This window comes from Balaenoptera ricei, chromosome 15 (genome assembly GCF_028023285.1).
Source record: "Balaenoptera ricei isolate mBalRic1 chromosome 15, mBalRic1.hap2, whole genome shotgun sequence".
NCBI lineage: Eukaryota > Metazoa > Chordata > Mammalia > Artiodactyla > Balaenopteridae > Balaenoptera > Balaenoptera ricei.
Genome location: NC_082653.1, coordinates 72,902,685 through 72,915,352, shown reverse-complemented (window position 1 = coordinate 72,915,352; position 12,668 = coordinate 72,902,685). Strand labels below are relative to the sequence as shown.

At 55.7% G+C, this 12,668-nt stretch overlaps 2 protein-coding genes across 4 annotated transcripts; one reads left to right on the top strand and one right to left on the bottom strand.

The window, feature by feature from the left end:
- Positions 1-107: 107 nt before the first annotated feature.
- HIRIP3 (HIRA interacting protein 3) lies at positions 108-3,613 on the bottom strand. The gene is made up of 7 exons (XM_059896167.1): positions 3,025-3,613; positions 2,827-2,947; positions 2,594-2,708; positions 1,330-2,354; positions 1,060-1,228; positions 878-976; positions 108-791 (listed from the first exon to the last, which is right to left on the bottom strand). Exons 1-7 carry the CDS (start codon positions 3,087-3,089, stop codon positions 628-630), a joined length of 1,758 nt encoding a protein of 585 aa, XP_059752150.1. The 5' UTR covers positions 3,090-3,613; the 3' UTR covers positions 108-627.
- On the top strand, positions 3,580-12,446 carry INO80E (INO80 complex subunit E). 3 transcript variants are annotated; one of them, XM_059896170.1, is made up of 8 exons: positions 3,719-3,893; positions 4,051-4,121; positions 4,335-4,387; positions 7,251-7,329; positions 7,430-7,541; positions 7,920-8,036; positions 11,190-11,282; positions 11,863-11,944. In XM_059896170.1, exons 1-7 carry the CDS (start codon positions 3,813-3,815, stop codon positions 11,259-11,261), a joined length of 585 nt encoding a protein of 194 aa, XP_059752153.1. In that variant the 5' UTR covers positions 3,719-3,812; the 3' UTR covers positions 11,262-11,282; positions 11,863-11,944. The 3 variants fall into 3 exon arrangements, with proteins under 3 accessions (XP_059752154.1, XP_059752153.1, XP_059752152.1); XM_059896171.1 differs by lacking the exon at positions 11,190-11,282 and having other exon boundaries at positions 3,580-3,893; positions 11,863-12,446; XM_059896169.1 differs by lacking the exons at positions 7,920-8,036; positions 11,190-11,282 and having other exon boundaries at positions 11,863-12,446.
- The last annotated feature ends 222 nt before the right edge of the window (positions 12,447-12,668 follow it).

Sequence of the window (12,668 nt, the reverse complement as noted above, 5' to 3'; positions counted from 1 at the left end):
TCCCAACTAAGCTTTAGGTTATCAGACAACTAAAAGCAGGGTGGTCAGGGACTTCCCTGGCGGTCCTGTGATCACGACTCCCTGCTTCCACTGCAGGGGGCATGGGTTTGATCCCTGGTTGGGGAACTAAGATCCCACATGCCGCACAGCGTGGCCTAAGTAAATAAAAGCAGGGTGGTCATAGGGGTCCACTGGTCAGGCTGGAGAAAGGAGCCACACTCTCTTTGAATCAAGCCTGGTGGCAGACTGGATGGCAGGGTCAGGAGGCTGGGACTTTCTTTGGAGAATCTGGGGGAAATTAAAGGGAACCAAAAAAAAAGGAACCAGATGAGGGGGACAGTGGCTACTCCTCAGCTTCCTGGACCAAAGTACAGGGGGTGAGAGTGGGGGACCAGTTTTGATGAGGTGATTCAAACACTCCTTTATTTGAGTCTTTAAAAATAAATCCCTGTAAACACTTCAAACTGGGAATGTGAAGCTGAGAAGCAGAATCCCAATAACTTGTGTCCCTGGGAGCTGCGAGTCTTCTCCGAAGAAAGCTGCTTCTGCTCTGCAGGCAGAGTTGGGGGTGGGTATGCTATATATGCTTTCTACAAGTGGGAAGTCCCTCCTGGGGACAGGGGGAGCTCAGTTGCTCTCGCCATCACTGCTGATGATGCCACGCATATGTGACCAGTCTGGGGGTGGGGGGCGGGGCCGCTCTTCCTCTGAGTCCAGGGTCCTGCGGTATAGCTCCCCCGGTGGGGCTGCTTCTCCTGCAGGGTTCCAGGCTGTGCGTCTGCGTGGCCGGCCTAGAGGGGAGGAGAAAGCAGGAGATGAGTTGTCTGAAAAAGTCCATGCCCCATCTGCTCCTGGAAAGTGGAAGGAAGCCCCTCACCTGAACCACTGATGATGTTGGTAATGTCCAAGGAGGCTACCTCAGCTGCCTCTTCCCGCTGCTCCTTCAGGACCCGACACTTCTCTAAGGAAGGGTTACCTGGGGCAGAAGAAGCTCGTGATCCTCTCCTCCCCAGCAGCCAAGGCCTTCTCCTGCAGTCCCCAGGGCACGCCCAGCCTCACCCTTCATGCCCAGGGCTTCCAGCTCTGCCCGGAGAACACTCAGGCGTTCCTTGTGTGAACGGCAGGAGCCCAGCAGCTTCTTGTAGTTTCGATGAGCCCCACAGGCCCGAATGTAGCGCTTTAGCCTCATCACAGACGGGTGGTCCTCACCAGGGCGACCAGAGCCAGCCTGGCAAGGGAAGATAGGAGCTGAAGGCCAAGCCTTTTGGGCTTGAGTCAGGGTCTCCCTCTTCCTTGATGGTAGCCTCCCACCCCTTCTTCAACCCTCACCTTCCTGCCTTTATGTTCTGGACTGCCATCTGTGGAAGAGGAGGAGGAGCTTCGTGTCCTGCCTTTCTTGGAGCTCTTCTTGGAAGAGCGGTTCTTCCTCTCCTTCTTGGGGGTCCCCTCTGCCTCGCTGTCACTCACCTCCTTCTCCGAGTCACTTGCTTCACCATTGATACTGCCCACGTTGGCTGTCTTTCCAGTAGTTGGTGTCATCTTCCTCCAGCTGTCTTCCCCCTCCTCCTCACTGCTTCCACTCTGCCTTTTCCCACCCTTCCACTGGGTGCTGTCTTTGCTCTTCCTCTGCACTAGGGGCTCTTCATCTTCCCCACTGCTATCCCCACTGCCTGCTGCTGATCTTTCCTTCGGTTCCTCTCTGTCCCCCGGGTATCCCAGCAGTCTTGCTGCCCTGCTGTTCTGCTTACAGCTCCTCTCCTCCCGAGAGGAGGACCTTTGACCTCCACTGCTCTGGGCTGTGAGTTTCCAATCCTCTTCTTCCTCTCTGTTCTCTTTCTTCTTGGCTAGGGTCTCCTCCTCACTCTCCTTTTCACTTTCCTGGTGGCTTTTAGCTCCTTTCTTTCCCTCTGCCTTCTTTCTTGGCCCCTGGGCACGTTCCTCACTGTCTTCAGTCTCCTCCCTGGCCTGTTTCCTACTGGCTGAGGCCTTGCCTGGTGCCTGCCTGTTCTTTGTCCCAGGCTTCTTCCTAATCCTGCCCTTGGACTCCTTTTCCTCCTCCTCCTTCTCTTCCTTTTCCTCATCTTCCTCTTCCTCACTGCTTTCTTCTTTCCAGACCTTACTCTTTCTGGCAGAGCCCTCTTCCTCCTCCTCACTGCTCCCCTTCACCTCCTCCTTCTCTAATCCCATCTTTGCAGTCAGGTCTCTCTGCTGTTCTTCCTCATCACTGCTCTCCTCAATTGCTTTCTTTGAGGCTCGCTTTGGATTCTCATCCTCAGCTGGACTGACTTCTGCTGCCATCCCATTCTTTGCTGGGAGGCCGAAGCAGTCTGGACTGGAGGCTGCAGAGCTGGGCTCTGGAATGTGGAGAGAAGAGAAGGTTGGGACAGATTCCTCCTGTCCCTTCTCCCTCCACTTGGGATTGGTTGCCTCGAATCCTGCTCTGATGGAGGGAAGGGCAGTAGGAAACAGCTCTCAGTCCACCCTGTTCCTGGCTCCTGACTCACGGGCCACACGCCCTCACCTAAGGCCTTGGAACATAACACACGCACAATAAATACCTTTAGCATGAACCAACTATGCAGAAGGCACTAACCTGACTCCGAATTGAAACGGAACCTTTTTCTCGCTGGGTCACGGCAGGGGATGGGAGACCTCTTGGCTTTCTTGGCAAAGTCGAGCCTCTTTTCCCTGCCACCCGCTTCATCCACCTGTGTGTGCATCAAGAGAGCATCACGTGTACCAAGGTTGTGTTCTGCCCCACCCCTCTCAGGCCCCTCCTCCACGGCCACAACCCCCGCCTGCGGTGGCCCAGGCTCGGGCCCACACCTGCATCTTCAGCAGCTCCTTCTCCACTAGCCGCTTCAACGCCTGCTTCTCCTCGGGTTCCAGGTGGTCGCGGCCAGCGTGAGCCAAGAACCTCCGCCGCACGATGGAGTGCGTAAGCGTGCTGCGGAAACACGTGTCACGACGGAGTCCCCGTCCCGCCCCTGCCCTTTACAACCCCGCCTCCAACCTCCGGTGCACCTGAGGTCCGGGCGGCCTTGGAAGAAGCTACGGGTGAACTCCTGCATCTCATTCTCTCGAGCCATTTTGCTCCACCTGATATCGGCGGCTCCCGCCTTTTTTCTTCTCGGCCTCCGTCCACGCGTTTGACAGGAGCTTGCGCACGCGCAGTATCGTGGCGCCGTGAGGTGGAGGACCGTTGAGTGTCCGTTACGGGCCGCTTGGACCCAGAACTTTGCCAGACAAAACTTGCCTTCCCCGGGCAGTTGGAGAGTCTCGCGGTTCCTTCCTTTTCTTAGAACGAATCTCTTTTGAAGGAGAATTCTCGTTAGAAACCGATTGGGAGCCGGCTACACCTTTGGATGTAACAATCAACCCGCGACGAGGCCTCCGTTCGTGGTCACGGGCAGCAACTAGGCATCTGTGATTTTGAAAGACAGAAGGAAAAGGGCGTCCTCGCCAGGAGACTAGGAATCCCAGGAGGAATGTCTTCTCGTGGCTTCAAATCGCTAAGCACATTTCGAATCAGTAAGGGTGCCCTCCAGCGTCCGCCATCTTTGTGACATCATCGCGTCGCCGCGGCGCCATTTTTAGCGTATCCCCTGGAAGCAAAGTTCCTTTCCCGGTATTCCCCAGGAGGGCAGCCCGTGTGGTTACGATCCCTGGGCGCGGGGCACGCCGGGAGTTGTAGTCCCAGCGGACACAGCCCTGCCGACTCTCCGGAAGTGGAGGTGGGAGAGGCCGGGCTGAGCCGGCTCGGGGTAGCCCGGCTCCCGGCGAGTGCTGGGGCGCTTCTCCCGGGGCGGGTCATGAACGGGCCGGCGGACGGCGAAGTGGACTACAAGAAGAAATACCGGAACCTGAAGCGGAAGCTCAAATTCCTCATCTACGTGAGTGCCGGGGTGGTGAGGCGGTGAGGGGTGAGGCCTGGTGCTCGTAGGACTTCAGTTTACCTGTGTGTAAAGGGAGTAGGGTGAGCTGTGGCCGGCGTCCGGGCCCCATTTACGGACGGCCGTTGGCTCAGCTCCCACCTTGCCCGTAATACAGGAACACGAGTGCTTCCAGGAGGAACTGAGGAAGGCGCAGAGGAAATTGCTGAAGGTGTCCCGGGACAAGAGGTGAGACACGTTGAGGGGAGGAGGGAGGCCAGCGGGTGATGTGGCTTCTGTGGATCTGCATTCGGACCCCATCCTGGAATGGGCCACAAATGCATGATGCCTGCCTCGGGGCTGTTGGGAGGCTCCAACAGGCCAGCTAGAAGGGACGAGGGCCCAGGAGAACATTGCAGAGATGGGAATAAACACTCTTGTTCTCCCCGCCCCTTCCCTCAGTTTCCTCCTAGACCGACTTCTGCAGTACGAGAACGTGGATGAAGACTCTTCTGGTGAGCAAGGTCATGAAAAATTGGTGGAGGACATGCTCCTGGCACTCCAGCAGGCTTCCTGGGCCCTCCCTTTAGGCCGCAGAGGCCAATACAGCCTCCAGTGGTTCTTAAGCCTAGTCGCTTGTCCTCCTCCTCACTATTCTTTCACTCAAGTATGACTGAGTATCTGCTGTATTTCAGGCAGTGAGCTTTGCACAGGGGATACAGTGGTAACCAAGATGGATAAAGCCTCTTGGAATTTGTATTCTCGTTGGGGGTAGTAAGTAAGCAAAGAAATAAACTAGAATTTTAGATCTGAGGAAGAAAATCAGGGTTACGTGGTAGTGATTGGAGTAGAACGGGGGTTGATGAACTTTCTCTTTAAGGGCCAAGTAATAAGTATTTTAGGCTTTGCAGAACATACAATTTCTGTTGCCCCTATACAGCTCTGCCTTTGTAGTGCAGAAACAGCAATAGGTGAGGTGTAAATAAGTGAGCACGGCTGTGTTTCAATAAAACTTTGTTTATGAACACTGAAATTTGAATTTCGTAAAACTTTCACGTCATGAAATATTTTTCTTTGGAGTTTCTTTTCCCCCAACCATTTAAAAATGTAAAAGCCGTTCTTAGTTTACAGAGCATACATAAGCAGATGGCAGGCAACATCTTAATAAAAAATTCAAGAAAGGCTTTTTTCAGGAAGTAATGTTGGAGCTGGGACCTAGATAAGAAGAAGATGTGAAGATGAGTGAGAGATTTCCCACAGAGGGAGTCACAGATGCAGATTCCCTGAGGTAAAAACGTACCAGGTTTTTTGAGAAGGGCTGAAGCACATAAAGCGCTGTTCTCAAACTTTTTTTGAGCACTGTTTACAACCAATAATATATTTTACATCGTGACCAACCCCCACGTACTTAACTTGCTTATAAAACAATTAAGTGAAATAATGTTAAGATCCCTATGTGCAGTTTGTTCTGATACTTTTTAGACTGCTTTTTTTTTTTTTTTCCCATTTAATGCTGGTTGTAAACCAATAAGTTGAATTTGTGACCCACTATTCGGTTGATACCCACAATTTGAAAAAGTCTTAAGGTGAGCCTTTGTGGCCCAGTTTTTCTCATAAGCCATGTCACACGCAATCACCTCTCTCCATGGTGTCTAGAGCAAGGGTCAGCAAACAGCCAGCCAGATTGCTTGTTTTTGGTTTTCTTATTTAATTTATTTATTTTTGGCTGCGTTGGGTCTTCTTTGCCGCGCGCGGGCTTTCTCTAGTTGCAGCGAGCGGGGGCTACTCTTCGTTGTGGTGCGCAGGCTTCTCATTGCAGTGGCTTCTCTTGTTGTGGAGTACGGGCTCTAGGCGCGTGGGCTTCAGTAGTTGCGGCTCGTGGGCTCAGTAGTTGCGGCTTATGGGCTCTAGAGCGCGGGCTCAGTAGTTGTGGCACACGGGCTTAGATGCTCCACGGCATGTGGGATCTTCCCGGACCAGGGATCAAACCCATGTCCCCTGCATTGGCCAGCGGATTCTTAACCACTGCCCCACCAGGGAAGTCCGCAGATTGCTTGTTTTTGTAAATAATGTTTTATTAGAACATGCAACATTTACTCATTTACATGTTATAGGAAGACAGTAGATGCGGTGAAAGAAGTAGGTAGGAGCCAACTCATGTGGGTCATGGCAAAACATTTGGCTTTCATTCTAGCTTCTCATTGCCTTCATGTTCCTTCCTGGAGGTCTTTCAGTTAACTTCCTTTTGGAGGGGGACTTCAGGATAGGAGGCGTGAGGGAACCCACCTTGTTTATGATCAGAGTGGGATATAGTTGAGAAACAAGAGCCAGAGACATAAGCCACCACTTATCTCCTGGAGAAGGCCACAGTGTGGTCAGGGAGACACCCACATGTGATACGTCCTAGCAGAGTGAGGAGAGCCGTGACCAGTGAGAGTAGAGAGTTCTGGAAGGCCATCAACTGGGCCTGAGGGATTCTGGGAGACTTCTCAGAGAGGTGGCATTTAATCTGCTTCTTAAAGGATCTATCTGAGCAGAGAAATCGGGAATAGCGTATTTTACGTGTAAATGGTTATCTGTTAAGTGAATGATGGGCCTTCTAGAGAGAGACACAAATCTGGGGAATGAATTTTGGTTTTGAGAAAATAGGTTGGTGTGATGTGAAGAATACAGTTTGGTTGGGAGACCAGAAAGGTGGGTTGGGGCTATATTAAGAAGCACTTAAAATGCTTCCAGGCATTGGAAAGGATGTGATCAGTTTTGCGTTTTAGGTGGTTCTGCGGTTGGGGAGGACAGTGGTTGGCAGATGAGGTGAGATTGCTTAGCAGGCGATTTTGACATGGTGGTGACCTGACCTCGTGACAGTTGGAATGGGGAGCAGTGGGTGAAGGTAGGAGAGATTTGAGGGGCAAATTACCAGGACCCTGCATATGGGGAGTGAGGCAGAGGTAAGTGCTGGACAGCTTAGAGGCGAATAAGGAGAGAATAGCATAAAATGGTCAGGAGTTGGAGGCCTGGGCTCAAGTCCCAGTCCCACACCTTCCTTTCTGAGCCTCCGTGACTGCATCTGAAAAGCGGAGATGATGTCTTCCCTTTCCTCCTTGGATAGTTCTGAAGACAAGGAGAGGCAGTGAATGTCAAGCACCTGTTCAGAGCCTGGCACGTAGAAAATGCTTGACAATATGTTACCATGGAGGAGTCCAGGCAGGAATTAGGTTGTAAAGGACATTTTAAGCAGCCGGGGAAGCTGTGGGCCTCCCCAGAATAGCACCTGTGTGCCCTTCAGATTCCCCAGAACCCTTCCGTAGAGTTGAGATTACGCCCCTCTGGGGTAGACGGAGACTCCCACCCACTACTTACCAGCACTCCCCCTCACAGACTCAGATGCCACTGCATCTTCAGATAACAGCGAGACAGAGGGGACACCCAAGTTGTCGGACACGCCAGCCCCTAAGAGGTGAGAAGAAGCCATCATTCTTCCCTGGACGGTGGGGGCGGTTGGAGAGGGTACCTGGGCTGCCTCTTGCCTCTGACCCCCTCCCCTGTCCTTTCTCCAGGAAGAGAAGCCCTCCGCTGGGGGGTGCCCCCTCCCCCACCAGCCTCTCCCTGCCTCCTTCAACAGGGTTTCCCCTTCAGGCCTCTGGGGCCCCCTCCCCATACCTGAGCTCGGTGAGTTGGGGTCATGGGTGGGAAATGGTCAGATGCCTGGGAATAAGGTGGGCATCATTTGGGCAGAGGGTCCAGGCCTCAGGGTGAAGCCAGCCCAGCACCAAGAACATCTGTCTGGGTGTGGCCAGCAAGCGTCCCTCGGAGGGGTGTGAGTCGGGGCTGCCTACTTCTCTCTGGTGTAGGAATGGGGGACAGACGTGACTGAGGAGAGGAGACCCCAGGACACAGTCCTGCTGCTGTCCCCTCCCGTCTGTTCTCAGGAGCCACACTCATCACCATCTCTTGTTTTTCCATTCTTCCTCCTGTTTGCATTTCTTCCTTCTACCCCCACCCCATCCACTCCATTTCCCATCTCCATCCCCTCACTCCCGCCTGCAGCTGGCTTCCCCCACCTACCCCCCATTCCCTTCTGACTACCTGGCCCTGCAGCTGCCCGAGCCCAGCCCCCTGAGGCCCAAGCGGGAGAAACGGCCCCGCCTGCCCCGGAAACTCAAGGTACCCTGTTTGGGGGACGTTAGGGAGGGGCCAGAACGGCAGGACAGCCATCTGAGGGAGGCTCAGGACGGCTGGGGGCCTGTCCGAGAACTTTGAAGGGCCGATTTGGGGCTGCTGCTGGGGACCCAGCCCAGGGTTAGGCGCTGAGGGGCGGGTCCCAGAAGTCCTGGCTCACAGGCCCCTGTGAGACCAGTCAGGGCAGGCCCAGCCTGGGGGAGCTCCAAGTGAAGATGGCTGGGGGCCAGGCTCATTTTCACAGGTGTTCTGTATTGCCAGGCAGCCCCCAAGGAGGGGCAGAGTTGTGGGATCTAGAATCAAGTCAAGGTTGCACCACTTAAAAACCATGTGACCGTGACCCTCTAAGTCTCAGATTGTGTGTCTGTAAAGTGAGTGATCAAACCACGAGTAATCAGCAAGTGTTGTGGAGCACCTACTGTGTACCAGGCACCGTTCTAGGTGCTGCAGATACAACAGCGAACAAAACAGAAATCCCTGCTTTCATGGAGCCCGCGTTCTTGAAGGGTAGGCAGGAAACAAGCAAGATAAATAGGTAACAGTGTAGAAAGATGGATTCAGGTAAAGAGCGTGGGAAACACCAGAGTACATGGGGCTGATATTTACAGTAGGGTGGTCAGAGACTTAAAGGAAATGAGCAAAGCACTCTGGCTCTCTGCAAAGTGTTTCATTCAGGAGGAACCAGCGCAGGGGCCCTGGGGGTGGGTACGTGTTCGGCTTCTTCAAGGACCAGGAAGGAGGCCAGTGTGGTCGGAGGAGAGGGAGAGGGAGAGTGACCAGAGAGCAGGTCAGAACAGCACCTGAGGGGCAAGGCTGTGGAGGGCCTCGGAGGTGTTGGGAAGAGTTTGGCTGGTACTGTGAGTGAAACGGGAGCCACTGGAGAAGGTGGGGCAGAGGGGCGTCTGATCTGATTGACATGTTAAGAAAATTGCTTGACACTGCAGTGAATAGGCTGGTGGGTAGGGGGTCAGGATGGAAGTGGGGAGACCAGTGAGGAGGCTCCTGCAGTCAACCAGGCAGCGGGGGGAAGGGTGAAAAGTGGATGATGGGTCTCTTTCAAAGAATGAGCCCCAGGAAGAGCCGTGTGGGCTGTGAGAGAGAGGGGCGTTGAGGGTGACTCCAGGGGTTTTGGCCTGAGCAGCCAAAGAAGTGGCCCTTTTCTGAGTCGGGGAAGACTGTGGGAGGAGCAGGTTTGGGAAGGAAGGTGAGTTTGGCTTTGGACGTCTTGAGATGCTGTCTGGAAGTGTCAACGAGACAACTGGGTAACGTTAGCCTGGGCCGCACGGGGGGCATATTTGGAAGTCACGGGCAGGGAGGTGGATGGCGAGGAGAAGAGGTCTCTGCACCGAGCCCCGGGAGAGATGAGGACACAGAAGGCACAGTGCCCTTCCAGCTCTGAGTCAAAGTGAAATAGGGGCCGGGCTGGCAGCTCTCAAGTTGGGTGAACTGTAGACTCGAGATTCTGGAGCCAGAAGTGAAACAGGAGCCCTGCTTGTGGTGGTTAGGAGTGTGGGTTCTGGAGTTCGAACCCCAGCTCTGCCACTTCCTCCCACGTGACCTTGGTCCTTGAACCTGGAAAACGAGTAGATAACGGGTGACGATGCTGCTCAGCTCCTGCTTCCCGCTACTTGGCAGGGGTTTTGCTTCCTGGGCCGGGCGGACTGGTGGAGAAGGCAGGGGCCAGAGAAACCTGGAGCAGCGGGTGGAGGCGTGGCGTGGTGTGCGCTTGGCAGTTCAGGGCTCTGAAGTGCTGGCTCCTGGCACAGAGGCGTGTCGGGGAGCTACGTTCGGGGCAGGCAGGGGAAAAGGGCCCAAACCAATGGCGGTGCATAGGGGAGGGGATAAATCAGGGACGGCCTCAAAGAACAGGTGACATCTGAGCCCAGGGTGAGATTTGGATATTCAGGCTGAGGCAGTTGTGGAAGGAAGGCGGGGACGCGGCAGAAGTGGTGTTTGGGCTGGAGCCGGAGGGGTGAGAGCAAACAGCGTAGGAAAGAAAGATAGGGTGGGTCAGGTCATAGAAGGCTGGGTGTCCCGTGAGGAGAGTGGGGGTCCCTGAAGTTTCTGGGTGTGGTGGTGTGAGGAGAGGGGAGGGGACGCCGTGAAGACTGAAGCAGGTCAGTCAGGAGCCTGGGCCTCGCCCGTTTTAGCTGGGTTTCCTCCACGCACTCGCCGTGCGACTTGCGCGTCATTGAACTCTCGGAGCCTCCGCTTGCTCCTCTGTTCGGTGGGGTCGTTGTGAGGATAAAATGAGTTAAGAGAGAGAAAACACTTAGCCCAGTGCCTTGTCCCTAGTAAGCCACCGATAAGCATTCGCTGCCGTGGGTCCCGCTGAGGAGGCCATGAAGTCAGTCCAAGCAGGGGTAGGACATGGGGCCTCGGGTAGGTAATCAAGAGGTGGTGGCCAGAGGAGGGGGACAGTCATGCTGCCGGCCTTTTCAGTCGTGCATGCGCATCTGCTCCCGTGTGTGCACATGAGTGCCTGGTATTGGGTGCAAGGGCGCTGTTCAGAGCTGGGCCTCCTGTCTGTCATCCGTCCTGGCAGACCCCGGTCCCCTGAGGTACAAACCCACTCTGGCCCTCCATGCCATGCTAGGAACAGCGGCGGTGAGGGGGCCGCCTTGAGAAGCAGAGAGTAGGCCACAGGGGCCCGAATGTGTTAAGGCAATCAGAAGGGCCACTGTGAAGACCACGGCCATCCCCCTACCCCGGGGCCAGACTGGACACTGCCTGGTGGGGACCTGGCAGGCCTATGCCTTCAAACCTCCATTTCCAAGCCTCCATTCCCTCCTCTGGCTGATGACCTCTCCTCCCTTCCAGGGTGGTCGGAGTGGTGAGAGATCATTAATGGAAGTCACCTGGCACATAGTAGGTGCTCAGTTTGTGCCCACAGGCAAAGCAGGAGGCCCACAGAGCTCTGGGAAGGATTCAGAAGGACCTGGCAGGGGTGGGGCTGGAGGGTTGGGCAGGACAGAGGCCACTTCCCAGCCTCAGAGCACAAAGCAGGACCTTTGACAAATAGAAAAGGACAGTCCAGTTGGAAGGACTGGCCTATTCTCAGGCACTGCCTGTCCTGAGGGCAACGAGGAGCCGGAGGCCCTCGAGTAGAGGAGTGACACGCTCAGGTTTGTGTTTTAGAGAGCTTACTCTGGCTGCAGTGCGGAGGAGGAGCTGGATCTGGGAGAGGCTGAAGGCAGGGAGTCCAGTTAGGAGGCTGGTCCCGTAGCCCAGGTGAGCTGAGAGGAGGGCCTGGCCTAGGCCAGTGGCTGTGGGGATCCCAAAGAGGGGCGCCTCCCAGATACAAGAGGCAGAAGCCTCACACGGCAGGGGGTGAAGACCTTTGACACCCTCCACTGAACCAGTGAGCCCCTCAGGAGGAGGAGGGAGAGGAGGCCAGTGGTGGCAGGTGGTATTGGAGGTGCCCAGAGGCGGGCAGGCAGGCACTCCAGGCTGGCTCTGGCTCTGGCTCTGGCTGCTATCCCAGGGGCAGCCACAGTGCCTTACTGGCAAGGGCAGGGCCCGGTCTTTCCCTCCTGGTTTCCCGTGGGACTCCCTCCACCGCCACCCTCATCAGCACTTCCATCACCACCCCTCACCCCCACGCACTTGCTGGTGTGAGACTCTGCAGGGCTGAGGTGGGGCAGGCTCCCTGATTCCAGCTGTGGCTGGCCTGGCTGTGTCCACTACCCCTTGAATGAGCCTTTGCCCCCTTCCCCATCCTCTGGAACTGTCTTAAGGGGCAGTGCCAGCCTCCTGGAGGTCCCAGTGCCTCCCTGATAGGCCCTCCTTGTGTTTCTCCCCCCTGCTGCAGATGGCGGTAGGACCCCCCGACTGCCCCGTGGGAGGGCCGCTGACCTTCCCAGGCCGGGGTTCTGGGGCCGGCGTGGGGGCAGCCCTGGCCCCACTGCCCCCGCCCAAGATGCCTCCCCCTACGATCCTGAGCGCCGTCCCTCGGCAGATGTTCAGCGACGCGGGCAGCGGGGACGACGCCCTGGACGGGGATGATGACCTGGTGATCGACATCCCAGAGTGAACCCCCCTGCCCGACCCCCTGCCCAGCGCCCTCTGTGTCAGCACACATGAGCCCCCAGATTCCGCAGAGACGTTTATTGACGCCCGGTTGCCATGCTGTGGCCACTGACACAATCAGAAAAGGCGTAAACATGCATGAAATGTCCCCTGGAAGGTGGGCCCTCTCCAGGGAGGGCAGGGGCCCTGCCTTCACATCCCAGCCCAGTCCAGGGGACAGTTATTTAAATGAGTGGCCGGGAGCATCTGCCACCTCTCAGAGAGGCAGAGACCCTGCGGTGGCCCCCCGCTTAAAAGGGCAGCTGTACAGGGCTCGGTGGTGTTGTTTTTTTAATGAAGATTCTGTATTAAAGGAGTGGCTCTTTTTTTGTGTGTCATTTTCTTTTTTGGAATCCTCCTCCTCCAAACCCCCCCTAATCCGACCGCCTTCCTGGAGGGGAGGGGGACGGGCAGCCTGGAGAGGCAGGAGAGAGGAGCAGCAGCAGGGCCTTGGGGCAGGGGCACTGCGGGATCCCCCCTGCAGGTGTGCTCTGGATGGGTGGTTTGCATATTTGTCTGTTGTAGCGAGTCAGGCAGGAGGAAGTTTGC

What these genes read in the sequence shown, in the direction of transcription:
- HIRIP3 (XM_059896167.1), bottom strand. Translation starts at nt 3,089, where the DNA reads ATGGCTCGAGAGAATGAGATGCAGGAGTTCACCCGTAGCTTCTTCCAA. An exon ending in CCGTTTCAATTCGGAGTCAG is followed by an intron (nt 2,355 to 2,593) that starts GTTAGTGCCTTC and finishes TCCACATTCCAG; the next exon opens with AGCCCAGCTCTGCAGCCTCC. An exon ending in CAGAACATAAAGGCAGGAAG is followed by an intron (nt 1,229 to 1,329) that starts GTGAGGGTTGAA and finishes TTCCCTTGCCAG; the next exon opens with GCTGGCTCTGGTCGCCCTGG.
- INO80E (XM_059896171.1), top strand. Translation starts at nt 3,813, where the DNA reads ATGAACGGGCCGGCGGACGGCGAAGTGGACTACAAGAAGAAATACCGG. An exon ending in AGCTCAAATTCCTCATCTAC is followed by an intron (nt 3,894 to 4,050) that starts GTGAGTGCCGGG and finishes CCCGTAATACAG; the next exon opens with GAACACGAGTGCTTCCAGGA. An exon ending in GCCTGCCCCGGAAACTCAAG is followed by an intron (nt 8,037 to 11,862) that starts GTACCCTGTTTG and finishes CCCCTGCTGCAG; the next exon opens with ATGGCGGTAGGACCCCCCGA.